A 19,672-nucleotide genomic window follows, 5' to 3' on the forward strand; every position below is an offset into this window, starting at 1 on the left:
TGTGGAGGTTCCTCAAAGAGTTAAAAATAGATCTGCCCTACCACCCAGCATTTGCACTGCTGGGGATTTACCCCAAAGATACAGATGCAGCGAAACGCCGGGACACCTGCCCCCCAATGTTTATTGCAGCAATGTCCACAATAGCCAAACTGGAAGGAGTCTTGGTGTCCATCGATAGATGAATGGATAAAGAAGACATGGTCCCTGTTTACAATGGAATATTACTCAGCCATTAGAAACGACAAATACCCACCATTTGCTTCGACATGGAGGGACCTAGAGGGTATTATGCTGAGTGAAACGTGTCAATCGGAGAAGGACAAACATTATATGGTCTCATTCATTTGGGGAATATAAAAATTAGTGAAAGGGAATAAAGGGAAGGAGAGAAAATGAGTGAAAATATCAGTGAGGGTGACAAAACATGACAGACACCTAACCCTGAGAAATGACCAAGGGGTAGTGGAAGGGGAAGTGGGCAGGGGGTTGGGGTGACTGGATGATGGGCACTGAGGGGGGCACTTGGCGGGATGAGCACTGGGTGTTATGCTAAATGTTGGCAAATTGAACTCCAATAAAAAAATTACAAATAATAAAATAAAATAAAATAAAATTAAATTAAATTAAATTAAATTAAAATGAAATAAAAAAATACAAAATAGAAAATATAACAACTATGAACACTAAAGTTTCCTGAGATAACATAAAATGTATCCACTGTTGGAGGTATTTGAAAACGTAAAGATCATCCTTCTGGAAATAACTTTGTATACTCTACGGGCAACTTTTCCTTCCTTATGATTCTCTAATGACAAATCATCTTACAAAAAGAATGATAAATTATGAGTTTATTCATTTGCCATGTGTCTCTATTCTATGCTTACACTTTTTTAAAAAGATGCATCAGAATCCAGAAAAAAGTTTTTATATTTTTTAAGAGTCCTGTAGCTTAAATTTTTTTTTTTCATTTAATAGATAGAGATTAAGAACCTCACTTACCTAAGAAAAAATTTCAGGTTTAATTAATGAAAAAACTAAAATGTTTATTTATGTCCTCTCTTTATCCTCAAAAGATCGAAAATCAACCAAGATTATACCACACAGTAAGTTTAATTAGAAACCACAAGAAAGACAACGGCCAAAATTCAAGATTCATAATAAATCTGATTATGGCTTAAAACAGACTTTACTTTGTACCATGTATAAACACAATTTTTGCTAAATTAAATATAGGCTATCATACTTTATTAAACTTAAAAGGATAAAATTTCCTTCCAGTTCTTCATAAAAACCAGCTGTCATTCAGAAGAATCTGAGCATTTTTTGTATTGCCGGACTATCTTTTATTAATTTGCATTTAAAATAATTTCTACCATATTTTATAATATACAGCATCTGTTCTCCCTTAGCCTCACTACTGCTGTTTTTTTAATAATAATCTCTCTAAACTCTATCTTTACATTCATCTCATCCTTCTTAAATGAATTCTTACTTACCCGACAACCCCTCCCTCATCTTCACGTCCATCTAGCTATTCTTTCCAGTTGCTTTCTAATTCTTTCTTTCCATGATGGCATACCTAAGGTTTGTTTATTCCCACCAAAAGTTATAAATCTCAACCCAGTACTTCTCTGTTGTTATTACACTGTTTTCTCTTATATTCTTGAGGGCTTCCATTTCTCCCTAAGATTCTTTTCATTATAAGGATATCAAGAGGATGGTAGGTGAAAAAACACGGGGGAAAAAGTTCAAAACAACTTACCTTTGTAACATCACGCATTGCTAAAGATGTTTGAGGAGTTTCAGGTGATACAAAAGCAAGAGGAGAATAGCCAGAGACATTGACTGATGGTTTCAAAAGAGTTTCAGTCTTATCTTCACTTGCAAAATTGTGAGCAAATAAAGGTCCACCTTCTTGGCTAAAAATGGTATAGTCTACTCCTATTTAGTGAAAAAGTAAAGAGTACATGAAGATATCTAACTTCAAATTACTAAATAACACAAAAATGGACAAAACTCAGTGAATAACACAAATCTTCAAATAGCTTACCCCTGGCTCGCAGAAAAGCAACCATTTGCTCTCTTAAGCTTACTTTCGGGACAGTCTAGAAAAAAATTGATAGTTTTCAGGATTACAAGCATCACGTTTCGTAAAAATAATTGTAATATTCACCATTACCAGATGAACACCATTACAAAAAGAACACAAGTTTTGGAGATCATTCAGATAGAGATTGAAAACTCAGTTCTGCCATTTACTAACCTACATTTTCTCATGGAGTGAAGATTATAAGAGATTTAATAGTCTCAAAATGTTACTTTTCCCACCCCTAACTGATTATTATACAAAGTCTTCCTCAAAAAGTTAAAAATAGAGCTATCCTATCACCCAGCAATTGCAGTACTCAGTGTTTATCCAAAGGATACAAACATAGTGATCTGAAAGCCCACCAGCACCCCAACGTTTAAAGCAGCAATGACCACAATAGCCAAACTACGGAAAAAGCCCAGATGCCCACTGACAGATGAATGGATAAAGAAGATACGGTGTGCATAAATACAATGGAATCAAAAAGAATGAAATCTTGCCATTTGCAACAACATGGATGGGACTAAAAAGTATTATACTAAGTGAAATAAGTAAGTTAGAGAAAGACAAATACCATATGATTTCAATCCTATGTGGAATTTAAGAAACAAAACAGAGGTGCATAGGGGAAGGAAGGGAAAAATAAGATAAAAATCAGAGAGAGAGAGACAAACCATACGCGATTCTTAATCATAGGAAATAAACTGAGGGTTCTTGGAGGGGAGAGGGTTGGGGCAATGGGGTAATTGGGTGATTGGCATTAAGGACGGCCCTTGAAGTAATAAGCACTCGGTATTGTATGCAACTGATGGATCATTAAATTCGACCTCTGAAACTAATAATACACTATATGTTAATTAATTTGAATTAAAAAAAATTTTAAATACTTTATTTACCAAAATAACTTAAAATAAAAATTTATGCCTAAGTAATTTAAATTCAAAAAACTAACAATAAGAAATGTCATTATTGGGATGCCTGTGTGGCTCAGTGGTCGAGCATCTGCCTTCGGCTCAGGGTGTGATCCCGGAGTCCCACATCAGGCTCCCTGCACGGAGCCTGCTTCTCCTCCCTCTGCCTCTGTCTCTGCCTCTCTCATGAATAAATGAATACAATATTTTAAAAAATTAATTATTTTATTAGCTTTAAAATTTTTTAAATGTGTTTGCATGATTTATAATTGCATGACTATCTCTTATAAGAGAAAATATTAAAATTAGTTTTTAGTAGTATTTATTTAGGCAAGTGGGCATTACAAACAGTTTAAGTTGCTTTTGTTTGTCAAAATGCTAAGGACAAATGATTGTTTAACATCAGCTCCTTCCAGGAAAGTGAGAGAAATAATAAGCCTTGTGGGGTAATGATTCAGGAATGAAAACCACAGACACACAGACAACAAAAAGCCATAACCAAAAATATTGACAATGAACATAGAAAGAGATGGACTGAAAGAACAGACACTAACACAGAAGCATGAGAGACATCTAACTCTGGGAAACGAACAAGGGGTAGTGGAAAGGGAGGTGGGCGGGGGGTTGAGGTGACTGGGTGATGGGCACTGAGGGGGGCATTTGGGGGAGTGACCACTGGGTGTTATGCTGAATGTTGGCAAACTGAACTCCAATAAAGAAAATTTAAAAAAAAAAACATAAAATGACAAGAGGCAAGCCATAATACATAACACTAAATTCAGAGCAGAAAAATTAATTTTACAAGAGAGTACTTTACCTTGGTACGAGGACCTAAGTCTCCAATTGAAGAAGGCCACGAATGATCAATATCAGCTTCATCGGAAAGACTTTAGAGCAAAAACATAAAATAAAGACAAGTTCATTTCTTTTAAAAGAAAAATCGAGTAAAAGGTCAGCTGTTTATTAAATGAAGTTTCTTGAAATACGAAAATTTAGCCTCGTTTTTGTTAAGCTTTTTTTTTTTTTTTAATTCCAGTACCCTTAACATACAGTGTTACATTAGTTGCATACATACAATATAATGATTTGGTAATTCCATACATCACCCAGTGCTCATGGTGACAAGTGCATTCCTTAATTCCCACCTCCTATTTACCCACTCCCCTACCAACCTCCCCCCTGGTAACCATCTGTTACCTACAGTAGTCTTCTCTATAGTAGTCTTCTTCTTGGTTAATCTCTTTTCTGTCTCCTTTGCTCATTTTTGTTTCTTACATTTTACTTAGGCGTGAAATCATATGATATTTGTCTTTCTCTGACTTACATTGCTTAGCATAAAATGCTCTAACTTCACCATGTCATTGCAAATGACAAGATGTCATTCCTTTCGATGGCTGAACAATATTCCATAGTGTGTGTGTGTATATATATACACATATATACACACACACACACACACACACACACTTCTTCTTTATTCACTAATCTATCAGCATGCACACTTAGGCTGATGATTGCAAATAATGCTGTAGTAAAAACATGAGGTGCATGTATCCCTTTGAATTGGTGTGTTTGTCGTTTCTGGGTAAATACACAGGAGTGCAATTACTGGATTGTCAGTAGTTCGGTTTTTAAGTTTTTGAGGAACCTCCATACGGTTTCCCACAGTGGCTGTCCCAGTTTGCACTTCCACCAAAAGTGCAACAGGGTTCCTTTTTCTCCACATCCTCACCTACACTTGTTTCTTGTGGTTTTGAAGTTAGCCATTCTGACAGGTGTGCAGTGCTATCTCATTGTAGCTTTGATTTGCATTTCCCTGATGACGTGTGATGCTGATCATCTTTTTATATGTCTGTTAGCCAACTGAACATCTTCTTTGGGAAAATGTCTGATGTCTTCTGTTCATTCTTGACCTGGGTTGTGTTTCGGGTGTTGAGATGTATCAGTTCTTTATATTCTTATACTAACCCTTTATCAGATATGTCATATGCAAATGTCTTCTCCCATTCTGTAGGTTGCCTTTTAGTTTTGTGGATTGATTCCTTCACTGCAAAAGCTTTTGATTTTGATGTAGCCCCAACAGTTTATTTTGCTTTTATTGCTCTTGCCTCAGGAGACATAACCAAAAAAATGTGGCGACAGCTAATACCAGAGAGATCATTGTCTGTGCTCTCTTCAAGGATAAAATGGTTTCATGTGATATATTTGTATCTTTAAACCATTTTGAATTTATTTTTGTAAATGGTGAAAGAAAGTGGTCCTGTTTCAATCTTTTATATACCCATTCAATTTTCCCAGCATCATTTATTGAAGAGACAGACTGCCTTTTCAAACCACTGGATATTCTTTCTTGCTTTGTCAAAGATTAACCATATCGCTATAGGTTTATTTCTGGATTTTCTATACTATTCTACTGATTTTTGTATCTATTTAATGCCAATACTATGCTGTTTTGACTACTACAGCTTTGTAATATAACTTGAAATCTAGCATAGAGATATCTCCAGTTACGTTTTTCTTTTTCCAATATTGCTTTGGCTATTTGAGGTCTTCAGTGGTTCCATATAAATTTAGGGTTGTTTGCTCTAGTTCTGTGAAACATGTCGATGGATTTTAATAGGCTTTGCACTAAATTTGTAGATTGCTTTGGGTCCTATACACATTTTAACAATAGGTGTTCTTCCGATCTATGAGATGGAATTCTTTCCATCTTTGTGCCATCCTCAATTGCTTTCACCAATGTTTTCAGAGTACAGTCTTTCAAAATTTGGCCTCTGTGTTATTTTTTTTAAGATGCTGTTTATTTATTTATTTGAGAGAGAGAGAAAGAGAAAGAGTGCACAAGTAGACAGAGAGGCAGGCAGAGGGAGGGAAAGAAGCAGGCCCCCGGCTGAGCAGAGAGCCCCATACTTGCCTCTATCCCAGGACCCTGAGATCATGACCCAAGCCAAAGGCAGACGCTTAACCGACTGAGCCAGCCAGGCATCTCTTGACCTCCGTTTTTAAAAAGGGTTTAGTTATCTATTTATCTATTTTGCTTTCACCTCTCCTAACCTGTGAAATACCCAATAAAGGCCCAGTTTTAGTTCCTATAACTAGTGTGACAGGTAAGGAATTCTCTGAAATGTTTGACAGCTAACTAGACAAAAGCTAACCACCATTAATTATCACCTGCCACCTGTCAGAATGACTAGAACCAAAACCACACACACACACACACACACACACACACACACAAAAAAAAAAATATTGGTGAGGATGCAGAGAAAAAGGAACACTCGTGCGCTGGTGATGGGGATAGAAATTGGTGCAGCCACTGTAAAAAAACAAAATGGAGTTTCCTTGAAGAAGTACAAATAGAAATACCACATGATCCAGTAATCCACTACTGGGTACTTACTTACCCAAGGAAAAAGAAAACACTAATTTGAAAAGACATATGTACCCCAATGTTTATTGCAGCATTATTTACAACAGCCAAGATACGAAAGCAACCCGTGTCCATCAACAGATGCATAACACACACATGCACACAGAGCAATATTACTCAGCCATAAAAAAGAATGAAACCTTACCATTTGCAACAATGTGGATTACCTGGAGGGTATTAAGCTAAGTGAAATAAGTCAGAGCTAAATAGACAAATACTGTATGATTTCAATTATATGTAGAATCGAAAAAGCAGAACAAATGAACAAACCACCAAAAAGCAGAACCAGACCCATAAGTACAGAGAATTCTGTACTGCCAGAAGGGAAGTGGGTGGGGGACAGACAAAATGGGTGAAGGGAAGTGGGAGGTTCAGCATCCCAGTTATATTAAGTCACAGGGATAAAAGTACAGCATAGGGAATATAGTCAATAGTACTGTAATAGCATTATGCAGTAACACATGGTAGTTACACTTGTGGTAAGCATGGGGTTACAATATAGACCTGCTGAATCACTATGTTGTACACATGAAACCAACATAACATTGTGTCAACTACACTTAAATTTTTAAAACGATCTACAAATGTTAAAGAACAAATTTAGATGTTATTAGTGGGAATACTATTCCCAAAGAGATTAAAAGATTAAAAGTTATAAAATCCAAGTTTCACAAGTCCTGCCTTATTTATGTCCACATAAACTAGCAAGACCTTAAAAATCATCAAGGGCACTCAGATACCCAAGAAGAGGGACTGCTATAAAAACAGTCCCGATATCTGTACCTCTATTTCCCCACACACTGCCTGATATTTTCTTTTTGTGAGCTCCCACTCCTGGATCACTCCTCTGCAGGGCTCAGTGGCACTCTCCAACGTTTAAGTCTTTAGCCTGCCAAGGCACAGATTCCCAAAACAAGGAAAGGCTCAAATGACCAAGAATAGAGCCATTTCCTGCTCCTGGAGAACCAGCTAAATGGAGTCTGAGTCATCCATGCAGTCATCTCAATGTAGGCATGTTACCAACTACCCAGAGGAAGCTTCGTTATTGATCTGACAGCTAGTCCTACCCCACCAAACCCTACACATACACGGGAAGGGCATCAGAGAATTACGAAAAGAGGTGGAGAGATCACAAGACCACTACCTTGGGCCATACATCTATATAGTTCAGAATCTCCATTCCCCCCATTATTTGAGAGGATCAAAGCCGCCTTCTGTAAGGTGGGGTAGAAGTCGATGATATCCCCATTCCTAATTTGCTGTAAACAATCTTGCCAGTGGCTCAACTGATTTTAGTGTTTCTCAACAGAGACCCTGAAGTAAGGCAGCCGGGTAGCCCGGCGGTTTAGTGCCACCTTCAGCCCAGGACATGATCCTGGAGACCCAGGTTCGAGTCCCAAGTCAGGCTCCCTGCATGGAGCCTGCTTCTCCCTCTGCCTGTATCTCTGCCTCCCTCCCTCCCTCCCTCTCTCTCTCTCTCTCTCTCTCTGTCTCTCATGAATAAATAAAATCTTAAAAAAGGAAAGAAACCCTGAAGTATGCTAGTTCCTTCAATTAAACCAACAAAAAGAAATGCTGCTCCAGACTCTCTTGAATGCTCTATTTTATTATTTTTAAATAAATTTATTTTTTATTGGTGTTCAATTTACCAACATACAGAATAACACCCAGTGCTCATCCCGTCAAGTGCCCCCCCAGTGCCCATCGCCCACTCCCCCCCACCCCCCGCCCTCCTCCCCTTCCACCACCCCTAGTTCGTTTCCCCGAGTTAGGAGTCTTTATGTTCTGTCTCCCTTTCTGATATTTCCCACACATTTCTTCTCCCTTCCCTTATATTCCCTTTCACTATTATTTATATTCCCCAAATGAATGAGACCATATAATGTTTGTCCTTCTCCGATTGACTTACTTCACTCGGCATAATACCCTCCAGTTCCATCCACGTTGAAGCAAATGGTGGATATTTGTCGTTTCTAATGCCTGAGTAATCCATTGCATACATAAACCACATCTTCTTTATCCATTCATCTTTCGATGGACACCGAGGCTCCTTCCAGTTTGGCTATTGTGGACATTGCTGCTATAAACATCGGGGTGCAGGTGTCCCGGCGTTTCATTGCATCTGTATCTTTGGGGTAAATGCCCAACAGTGCAATTGCTGGGTCGTAGGGCAGGTCTATTTTTAACTCTTTGAGAAACCTCCACACAGTTCTCCAGAGTGGCTGCACCAGGTCACATTCCCACCAAGAGGGCAAGAGGGTTCCCCTTTCTCCACATCCTCTCCAACATTTGTGGTTTCCTGCCTTCTTAATTTTCCCCATTCTCACTGGTGGGAGGTGGTATTTCATTGTGGTTTTGATCTGCATTTCCCTGATGGCAAGTAATGCAGAGCATTTTCTCATGTGCATGTTGGCCATGTCCATGTCTTCCTCTGTGAGATTTCTCTTCATGTCTTTTGCCCATTTCATGATTGGATTGTTTGTTTCTTTGCTGTTGAGTTTAATAAGTTCTTTATAGATCTTGGAAACTAGCCCTTTATCTGATACGTCATTTGCAAATATCTTCTCCCATTCTCTAGGTTGTCTTTTATTTTGTTGACTGTATCCTTTGCTGTGCAAAAGCTTCTTATCTTGATGAAGTCTCAATAGTTCATTTTTGCTTTTGTTTCCTTTGCCTTCGTGGATGTATCTTGCAAGAAGTTACGGTGGCCCAATTCAGAAAGGGTGTTGCCTGTGTTCTCCTCTAGGATTTTGATGGAATCTTGTCTCACATTTAGATCTTTCATCCATTTTGAGTTTATCTTTGTGTATGGTGAAAGAGAGTGGTCTAGTTTCATTCTTCTGCATGTGGATGTCCAATTTTTCCAGCACCATTTATTGAAGAGACTGTCTTTCTTCCAATGGATAGTCTTTCCTCCTTTATCGAATATTAGTTGACCGTAAAGTTGAGGGTCCACTTCTGGGTTCTCTATTCTGTTCCATTGATCTATGTGTCTGTTTTTGTGCCAGTACCACACTGTCTTGATGACCACAGAACGCTCCATTTTAATATGCTTTTCTAAACAACACCCAATATCTTGTGTTCTTTCTTTTTGTAGTTGATCTTTGTCTATCTTGTCATAAACCCCAATATTCTGACGTCATTTCAAAAACTCTTTTTCCTATTCAACGCAGTGTGGTTCTTCTTGAAACATGCCCTCTCCTAATTCCCTTCTCGTGTACACTAGACCCACTCCCTATCTTTATATTATTAAAACATTCACCTACAAGATGAGAGAAAAGGGAAAAAAATCTAAATTTAAATCTCATTTCTGTCACTTATCAAATTCAAGAAAGTAACTTTAATCCCTTTTGAGTTTCAAATTCTCCACTTCAACCACCACTTGGTAAGGATGTTAAACATGGGTTACAGCATCAGAGAGTATTTTGATTAACACATCTCTAAGATTCTTTAAAACCCTGAAATTCTATCTGCTTTTCATTTTGTCTGTAGAAAAATGGAGAATCCTTAGCTGGCAGAAATGATAAAAAAAGTAATGGAATAAAAGAAACAGCAAGAAAAATTGGAGAAGTTAAAAAAAATCAAGAAAAGAGTATAGAAAGGACATGGAGAAAAGCAAAAAAGTCTACAAAAATAGATAAAGCTTCACAGAACATATCAAGGGTGCCAGCCTAAAGGGAAAATTAGACTGAGAAGTCAGTAAATAGACAATGGTTAGAAATGTCCTCTAAATAGATGATAAATTTAATTAACGTAACATGGTCTATACCTAGATTACATATCCTTCACTTTCAGAAAAATCATTCATCTCAAGGAGAGCAGATGTCAGTATATGTAGGAGCTTGCCAGATTAGGGCTTGCTTATGTAAAAGCTATGGTACTGTGGCCATAGGTAACTGAGATCCACTCCAAAATCTTTGACAGTAAAAACAAGAAACTAGTTACCACCGCAATAATTACCTCTTGCTATCACTGTTGTGTCAAATATATTAGGAGAATGCTTGGACTTGCCTGGTTCTTAAGAAAACTCTATTTCAGAGTTAACATGTAATGAAATTTGACATTCTGGGATGATCTAAGATCTGTATCTTAATTCCAGTGCTGCTGAGGGGCAAAAAATGTATGTGGGAGCCACACAGAGCTACCATTCAAATCATGGGTCTGCGACTCATTAACTATGGAATCCTGGGTCAATTAATCCACCTCCCTGAACTACAGCTGACTAGTTCATAAAAAGTAGGCTATAACAGCACAGCTCCTTAGTGAAACTATTGCAATGACTATTAAGTAATACGTATTAAGCACATAATATAGTGTCTAGCCCAGAAGACAACACTCAACAAATCCTTTCCTCTCACTCCCTTAGTTAACACATCATTTTTAAAAATCCATAAAAGTCCTACCTGCTTATGGAGTCTTCTTCAGACTTCTTAGCCACTAGTAAAGAAAGCAGCAAAATACATTTTAAGTCAACAATAGAAAAATACAGAATATTAAAAGTGTAAGACCGACGATGATTGGTTAAAAAGTATTCCTTTGGGACCACACCTAAAAACCACACTACAGTGGATATTAACTGTACTATTGGTGGGCAGTTAATGCATTAAGAAAGCTCAGTTTCTCCTCCTTATTTACGAAATGCAAGAAAATAATTCTAGTTATCAGAATGTGGTACATACAAGTGGATGTTTCTAATGACCATTATTGTAACCAAACCCTATGAGACTGACAGGAAATGGTATCATTAGCAGAATCATTATCATAAAGTGACAATGGCAAACTTAAATAGCATGATTTTCCTGGACTTCCACTAGTAGGAGCAGTTAAAACAGACTATACATATTTGGCTGTAGCACAATGAACTTCTTCAGCTCCTCAGTAGAGACTGCTAAGTTCAGGATGAAACATCTCATCACAAAGTTTGGCTCGGCTCCGGTCACAATCTCGGGGTCCTGGGTGGAGACCCTCGGGGAGTCTGCTTTTCTCTCTCCCTCTGCCCTTCCACCTCACTTGTGCTGTCTGTCTCTCAAATAAATAAACTCTTCTTAAAATCTTTTCTAGAGAAAGACATAAGGCCTAGAAAAAAAGAGCATTTTAAATGGAATGAATTGAGCCTCCTGACTTGTTCAGTAGAGAGGGCCGAAAATTTCAAAATGGACTGATACTTGGCTAAGGAAATAAAAGCTTTCTTTGTCTTCCAGTATCTTTAACTTGGTATTCTTCAATCTATCCTCCACACGAGACGCCTGCAAACTATGGCCACAGGCCAAATCCAACCTGCCCTCTGTTTCTGTAAATAAAGTTTTAATGGAGCACAGTCACATCTATTTCAGTACATATTGCTATGGCTACTTTCACACTACAATGGTAGAGTGTGAGACCCCAGGGCCTAAAATATTCACTATCTGGCCCTTTTAAGAAAAGCTTGGTGATCCCCATTTTATGCCATAACCAAAGGGCCCTAATTCAAATCTAATCTGATTACTCTTCTGTTTCAAATTCTCCAATCAATCCCTGCTGGCTCCCTCCCCAACAGCCATTCCATATTCTTTATTCTTGCTGGAGAACCACAGCTTTATTTGGATATTTATTGTCCCAATACACAAAGAATGTGGTCTCACCCCAGCTGCAAAAAGGAGAAATGATTATTCTAAGCTAATCACACTACATGATTTACCAGTGACTGCTTTAGGAACAAGCAAGTCATGTTACCTAGCCTATAAAATGTGAGGGGAAGTTTACTGCAAGCCACTGAGTTTTCTTCCTACATAAAAGAAACATAGAGACAAACACAGTTCTTCTGGTCAGTGGATATTGTCATGTGAAAATATGCCTGATGCTGTTGCTAATTAGCCAAGCAGGAAAGGAGACAGGGACCCCTTGGTGACTCAGTGGTTGAGTGTATCTGCCTTTGGCTGAGGCCCTCATCCCCGACTTCCCGGATCGAGTCCCATGTCGGGCTCCCTGCATGGAGACTGCTTTTCCCTCTGCCTGTATCTCTGCCTCTCTCTGTCTCTCATGAATAAATAAATTAAAATCTTAAAAAAAAACACACACAACACAAAGACAGCTCTATTCTATTATGAGCACCTTGAAAGACCAAAACTCTATTTCATCTTTGCTTCCTATAACTTGCAAAACCAAAGCCAACCTAAAGATTTCTGTGATAGAGATCCACACTAAGTTAAAGGTTTCTTCCTACATTTCAGACCATGCAATGCACTAGGTGCCACCTCTGGGGAGCAACGGTAACATCGTTGCTACTGCGAATATTTTTGTGCTTTTATTATAATCTGTTGAGCCCAAGTTGCCCTTTTCGAATATTTATTATGATCATCTTTTGACTAATGGTAACAGAGTATCTTATTCCCAAAAAACTACAGTATTATGCAACGAACAGGAGAGAACATTGTCCTACTAATGAAGTCAACATATCACATTCTGACTTAAGAGAAGTGAAGTCACGAATAGTGAGATTGCGTTGATGCAACAGCATCTAAAATAACCTGTGCTCCTCAACAGGCTTCTGTAGGATAGGTAATCACCTTAAAAATCAAGCAATCTCATTGGTACTGCTGCACACTAGCTAAGTTTTTGCAGTTCTTATTGTTTGCCATTTGTGTAAAGTACCAGCAAGGTATTGCAGAGTTCCAGTTTTAAGGATAATGAGACAAATCATGCTATAATAAGATTTACTAAATGAAATCCACTTGTAAAAATTAAAATATCCATTTGTATAACCAGTATAACTTTTATAACATGTTTATAGAGGAAACATAAAACATACCAACTTAAATATCTTTTTTTCTTATTTACACAAAAATATCACCTGATATTTTAAGTATCATAACTAATAATGAGGGCACCTGGATGGCTCACTGGTTGAGGTTGTGATCCCAGGGTTCTGGGATTGAGTCCCACATCAGGCTTCCTCATGGAGCCTGCTTCTCCCTCTGCCTCTCTCTCTGTCTCTCTTAGGAATAAAGAAATAAAATCTAAAAAATACTAAGATAACAAATTTCTTTTCAGACAATACTGCCTCACATTTTAAATTACCAAAAATAACTTCTCAAATTCTGAATCCTAGACTATTAAGAAAGAAATTAAGAAACAAATACCCATGCAATTTACACATTGGATTTGTTTTGTTTTGTTTTTTCATTGCTCTTTCATTATCAAAACTGCCTTACTCTGACTTCATCTATGTTAGGACCACCGTAAGTAATTCACTCTAAAAAATCGTACCTAGATCATGATTCTCTGAAGAATTTTCAGGTTTCATTTCTTCTTCATGTTCAGAAATTAGCTGGTCATTGCTACGTATAAGAAAGAGTGACAAACAATGTGACTTTTTTAATACTGATATGAAAAACATTTACCAGATATATCAAATTCTTAAGATTTTTCAAACAATATCAGGGTTAACATCAAAACTTAAATTACCCCATAGGTACTTCAAATTTGTTAGTTCTAAAAACTTTTTTTTATTAAGTATGTAATTATAATTAAAGGAGAAACAAAAGTAAGGTGAACCAGTCATGAGTTGAGGGCATTATAGCTCAGTAAACTAAGAGTTAGCCTGCCATAATGGAAAGTGTCTCAAATCCCAAAGTCCTAGCTCTAAAACCAGCAGCTTTTTGTTCTTGGACCAGCCACTTCTCTTCTGCTCAAAGTCTTCCTCTATAAAACAGGAATCTTACCATCTTATATTACAAGGCCGTTAGGAGGATTTAATGAGGTATTATACCCAAAACGTGGCCTCTCAGGCAAGGTGATGCCCACAACTCTGGGAAGGGCAATATGAGACCTTCCACGACCTAATAAGAAAAGGTCTTCCACAGGATTTAAAGCAGGCTTGGGGGGCAGCCCGGGTTGCTCAGTGGTTTAGCGCTGCCTTCAGCCCAGGACATGATCCTGGAGACCCAGGATCGAGTCCCACGTCGGGCTCCCTGCATGGAGCCTGCTTCTCTGCCTTTCTCTCTCCCCCTCCTCTCTGTGTATTCTCATGAATAAATAAAAATAAAATCTTTTTAAAAAATTAAAAAAAAAATAAAGCAGGCTTCGAGTACAGATGTAGGAACAAAAGGGAAAGTCCAGTCTCTTCCTGTAGCATTATTTGAACTTCTTTAATAGTTTAGAATGGTCCCAACTAAAATCTGCTAGCAGAAAAGACAGACAAAATCCTTGAAGGTTAATTCATCATGAAGGTCTGGGCTAATACATGGTTTCCAAGTAAAGTTTTTGAATGTGAAGGGTAGGGTGTATGGGGCTAAAGCCAGGAGGTCCAGCTGTCGGAACAGCACGCCAGTGGCTTTAGAAGAGCAGCTGAGCATATAAGCATATGTAATAAACAAAAAAAAGGTTTAAGTTTGAATTCTAAGTGTGGATCACCATGAGGACTGAGGAATGCGGATCAGCAAGGGCATCCTATTAGCAAAAGTCAATCATGACTGGACTGCAGAACCAGTTTCAATAGCAATGCTACAGGAACAGAATCAAAGGAAACCACAGAATGATGAGCATGTCCCTTTTTCCATCCAAATGGCTTATAAAAGAGGACTGCCTCTCTGGTCTTAGGGAAATCCTTAGGTTCTTGGAAATTCAAGGGGGAAAGTATAGGTGATAACCCACAAGGAAGAGTATAGAGTTTTCTGTGAAACTGAACATATTAGGACACAAGTAACTAGTTAGTAAAAACAGACGTTGAGGTGCCTGGGTAGTTCAGTCAGTTAAGCATCTGCCTTTGGCTCAGGTCATGGTCTCAGGATCCAGCCCTGTGTTGGGCTCCCAGCTCAGCAGAGTGTCGGATTCCCCTTCTCCCTTCACCCCTCCTCCTCACTTGTGCTCACTCTCTCTCAAATAATAAATAAATAAATAAATAAATAAATAAATAAATAAATAGATAGATAAATAATAAAATCTTTAAAGAAGCACCCAGATATAACATTATGTGAACCCCATGCTGAAGGGTTATAGTTGGAATGAAACAGATACAGTTAGGATCCCTAAGGATAAAGGTCTCAAGAGAACTGACATAAAGAATCGTGCACCCATTGCTACTTCTAACTAGTCTAGCCTTTTGCTTGGTTTCTGGGTGATGATAGGCTCTAACTCACTGCCATCCCAAAGTGCCTGAATCAAATTATACCTTCTCAGCTGTTACATAGGAAGTAACACTATTTTACTGCATTTTAAACCTCAGTTGAGAAATAACTAGCATGTTTTATTTTCACGTTTTGAAAAAGATTTTATTTATTCATGAGAGACACACACACACACAAAGAGAGGAGGCAAAGACAACAGCAGAGGGAGAACCAGACTCCTCACAGGGAGCCAGATGTGGGACTCGATCCCCAGACCCTGGGATCATGCCCTGTGCCCAAGGCAGACGCTCAACCGCTGAGCCACCCAGGTATCCCAGTAATAACTAGCATTTTAATGTAAACTCTTACATATTAATACTATTAATAATAGCATATTCTTCTGCAGTCCATCCATATACATCTTAGGAAAACCTTCCTAAAGAGAAGGCTGACTATATTTCATGGTTCATCTTTTACAGCATATTTTACAGCAAGCATAAGGGCTATTCTAAAATAACAGAGAGATAACTTCATCCTTAAGAACTCAAGAGTATTTACCCACCTAATCTGATATACTTCATCAAGGTTATATCTCACATGTTGCTACAGAATTGACCACTAACATGTCCAAGTGTTCTTCTTTGTAAATTTACCCTATGGCTAAAATGAAGGGACTAAAAAGAAGCCACGGTTCCACTTGGGTATTATAGTAGAAGTTGCTAATGTAAAACCCTCTGATGAGCAAGAAACTATGCTGAGGTCACCGATCTGAATAGGTGAAGGGGTTTTTTTTTAAAAAAAATTCCCCATTCTGCGACGTCTGGGTGGCAGAGTGGTTGAGCGTCTGCCTTTGGCTCAGGGCGTGATCCTGGAGCTCCAGATCCTGCTTCTCCCTCTGCCTGTGTGTCTGCCTCTCTCTGTGTGTCTCTCATGAATAAATAAATAAAATCATTTTAAAAATTCCCCATTTTTTCCTTAAACTGGTACAGTGTACCTCCAAGCCACCTGGAAGCCAGGTCGGAATAAAAGCTATCTATACGCTTAAAACAGTAATATTCACACTAATGAAAAGAAAACAGTCATAGTTGCAATTAAGGATGCTAAGTTAAGCATGTGGTAGGCACTAAATTACATTATATATACACACACACACATTTTATATATATATATATATGTATGTATATACACACATATTTATTTACACACAACCACCCTTGAAGGATATATTATTATCCTCCTTTTCATATCAGGAAAGGTATCTGGTGATGCTAAGTAATGTTTCCAAGGTCACATACCCTGCAAGGAGGCAGGCTAAGAATTAAACCTAGACTTCTGTGAAGCTAAAGTCCGTATCTTTTCTCTTTATCACTCACCCATGATTTCTCCTCATTAAAGGAAGAGTCTATTTACCTAAGTTTCTCTTTCATCCCTCAATCCATTCCAATTAAAAATGAAAATGATAAAACATACTGGACATGAAAAAGAATAAAAACTGATGAACCCAGAGTATCTGGTAATGGTAATTAACCACTTTGGGATCATCTAACAACATCAGTATTCTTCAACAAAAAGTAATAAAGCAAAGAGTCATCCAAAAAAAAAAAAAAAAACAAAACAATTCCTACTTATGCTTATTATGCATCTTTTAAAGAAAAGTATGAAATAGAATCTTAAAAAATATTAATAAAAGAGTTCAGATATCCAGAATTGTGTCTTAAAGTAAACTACAAGTTAGGAGTCCCCATTATAAAACTAATAATATTAATATGAAACCCTTTTGGCTAATATAAAATCCTATGGCAAAAAAACTATTGCAAATGACATCAATCAATATTACAAAGAAATATGAATACTGCTATACACTGTTCATGTTGGCCTGTCAGAATAATTGCTTTCTACCTAAGAGATGACATCCTGACATTTTTCACTATATGACTATAACTTAATCCTCATAATAAGATAAAGTTTATGACACGAGAAATTGTAACCACTCGAGACAAAATACTAAGGTTTAAAAAATAAAACAAAACAAAAAAATACTGTACCTTTTAACCTCGTACCCTGCAGGTAGACTTGCTCCTTTTCCTACTAAAAAGTTCACCATTTGCTCTTTGTTTTCATTTAGAGCAACTAAAACTGGTGTGAGGTCATCCTGTAAAAGTGCAAAAAAAAAAAAACTTATAATTTATAAAATTACATATTTGCATGCTAAATTTTAAAATTACTATACATTCCTCTAAATTTAAAACATATACTGTAGAAAGTAAATAAAATTAGCCCCTTCCTTCTCACGCCTCTGTGTTTTTACCACCTGCTCCTTCTTTTTAAAAGACTGCTTTCTCAGGGAGCCTGGGTGGCTCAGTTGGTCAAGCATCTGCCTTCAGCTCATGAGCTCAGGTCATGATCCCAGGGTCTCAGGATGGAGCCCTACCTTGAACTCCCTCTGCAGCAAGGAGTCAGCTTCTCCCTCTCCCTCTGCCCCTCCCCTCCACTCGTGCTCTCTCTCCTGCTTGCTCGCTGCCTCTCTCAAAAACATAAAATCTTTTTAAAAAGTAAAAAAAAAAAAAAAATAGACCTCCGCTACCTCTTCAACAGATTACCTGCAGTCATTCTACAAACTCGCTTCAAACATTGTCTGGCTCCAAGAATCTGCTTCTCTCACAATATATACCATGGTATACACTATTCCACACCATCTAAGACCCATGCATCAGGCTACCTGGCTCAGTGGGAAGGCCTGTTCTTCCCATCCCTCTGCCTTTAAGCCCAAATTGCATTTGCTCTCTCTCATACTCTCTTTTTCTCAAATAAATGAAATACTCAAAAATACAAAGTATCATTATTTAAAGTGAAAACTTAGACAATTATTTCAAAATATTTTCATTCAGGAAATGCTTGAGCTTCCAAATATGAAAAATCAACCCTAACTTTGGCACACAACAGCGTTTCTGCAAGGGCAGCCACTGAAGGTAATGCACGTCAAAGAAAGAGCAGGGAGACTGGCAAATGTGGTCATAACCAGCTCCCCATGGACACCCACCACCCCACTGAGGAACTACATAGGCTGAGCAGGAGCTACTCTCCGGAATGGGGGACCTCACCATGGTACATGGCTGGCAGAGTGGCTACCAGCACAAGTAGATGCCCCTGTAAGATGTAATGACCTGATCCCCCCTTGCTTCTGAACCTTAGGGCCTAAAACGCCCATGGCCTATTATAACCTGCTGCTTTATCCTCCCATTTACACTCACCCAAGCTACTCCTCTGGGTCATGGTCTCCTATTCATTCCCAGAAGCATCCATTTCCTAAGACCCTGCACAGCACTCACCCTCCATCATCACCACACTCCCCTTTAGGCCTTCAATCCTTTGTGGGCTCTGAGCGCACCATCTACTTCCAGGCACTAATACAACAATATTATTACTGGGGAGGAAGGGGGCCTGGGAGATGGATCTTAGATTTTACATACTCATTACTTTTCTCTAGCCCTCCCCCTGCCTTGATTTGGAGTTATTTCCATGATGACAGGACCTGATGTATAAAATTCAGGGTCTCTGTGTGTGTATGTATGAATGACAATACATAATAAAATCTTTTGCAGATAGATACATATCTAATGTCAAACACATTGTAAAAAAAGTTGATCTGTACCTTGTTTTTGGCCTCTATATCTGCTTTGTGTAAAAGCAGCTCCTCTGCTATTGAGAAATTCTCCTCGAACACCGCATAATGAAGAGCAGTGTTGCCCTTGTCGTCCGTAATATTTGGATCAGCACCCTGTCCCAGCAAAATAGTTGCACATTCCTCTTGTTGGGATTCTATAGCCTGTAAGCATTACACCAAGAAACAGAATGTAAATACTGGGAATTTGAAGGAAACATGCCAGAGGCTTCACCAAAGAGTTATGTTTAAATGCAACAAATGTTCATTCCAAGTACTTCAATCCAATCGATCTAAGGCAGACATAGCTATGACCACGCACCTTCATTAGAGCTGTCCTGTTTTCTTCATCACGGAGGTCGAGCTCGCATTTCAAATACATGAGGAGACGCACAATATATACATGGCCATGGGCACAGGCCAAGTGGAGAGCAGACCTATGAAAGTGAAAGGAATTGTCAGGAAATTACACTGTACTATTTCCAAACACGAAATTAA

At 38.2% G+C, this 19,672-nt stretch overlaps 1 protein-coding gene across 1 annotated transcript in view; it reads right to left on the reverse strand.

Moving 5' to 3' along the window:
• LOC140594009 (uncharacterized) overlaps positions 1-19,672 on the reverse strand; it is a 157,653-nt gene that overhangs the window by 99,065 nt on the left and 38,916 nt on the right. The window contains exons 9-16 of the mRNA XM_072722110.1: positions 19,497-19,611; positions 19,166-19,339; positions 17,559-17,665; positions 13,676-13,746; positions 10,834-10,867; positions 3,818-3,887; positions 2,051-2,105; positions 1,763-1,941 (exon numbers count right to left, since the gene is read on the reverse strand). Of these exons, the coding sequence (XP_072578211.1) occupies positions 1,763-1,941; positions 2,051-2,105; positions 3,818-3,887; positions 10,834-10,867; positions 13,676-13,746; positions 17,559-17,665; positions 19,166-19,339; positions 19,497-19,611 (805 nt within the window). The remainder of the gene's footprint in view (positions 1-1,762; positions 1,942-2,050; positions 2,106-3,817; positions 3,888-10,833; positions 10,868-13,675; positions 13,747-17,558; positions 17,666-19,165; positions 19,340-19,496; positions 19,612-19,672) is intronic.

Source organism: Vulpes vulpes, chromosome 9, assembly GCF_048418805.1.
Source record: "Vulpes vulpes isolate BD-2025 chromosome 9, VulVul3, whole genome shotgun sequence".
Lineage (NCBI taxonomy): Eukaryota > Metazoa > Chordata > Mammalia > Carnivora > Canidae > Vulpes > Vulpes vulpes.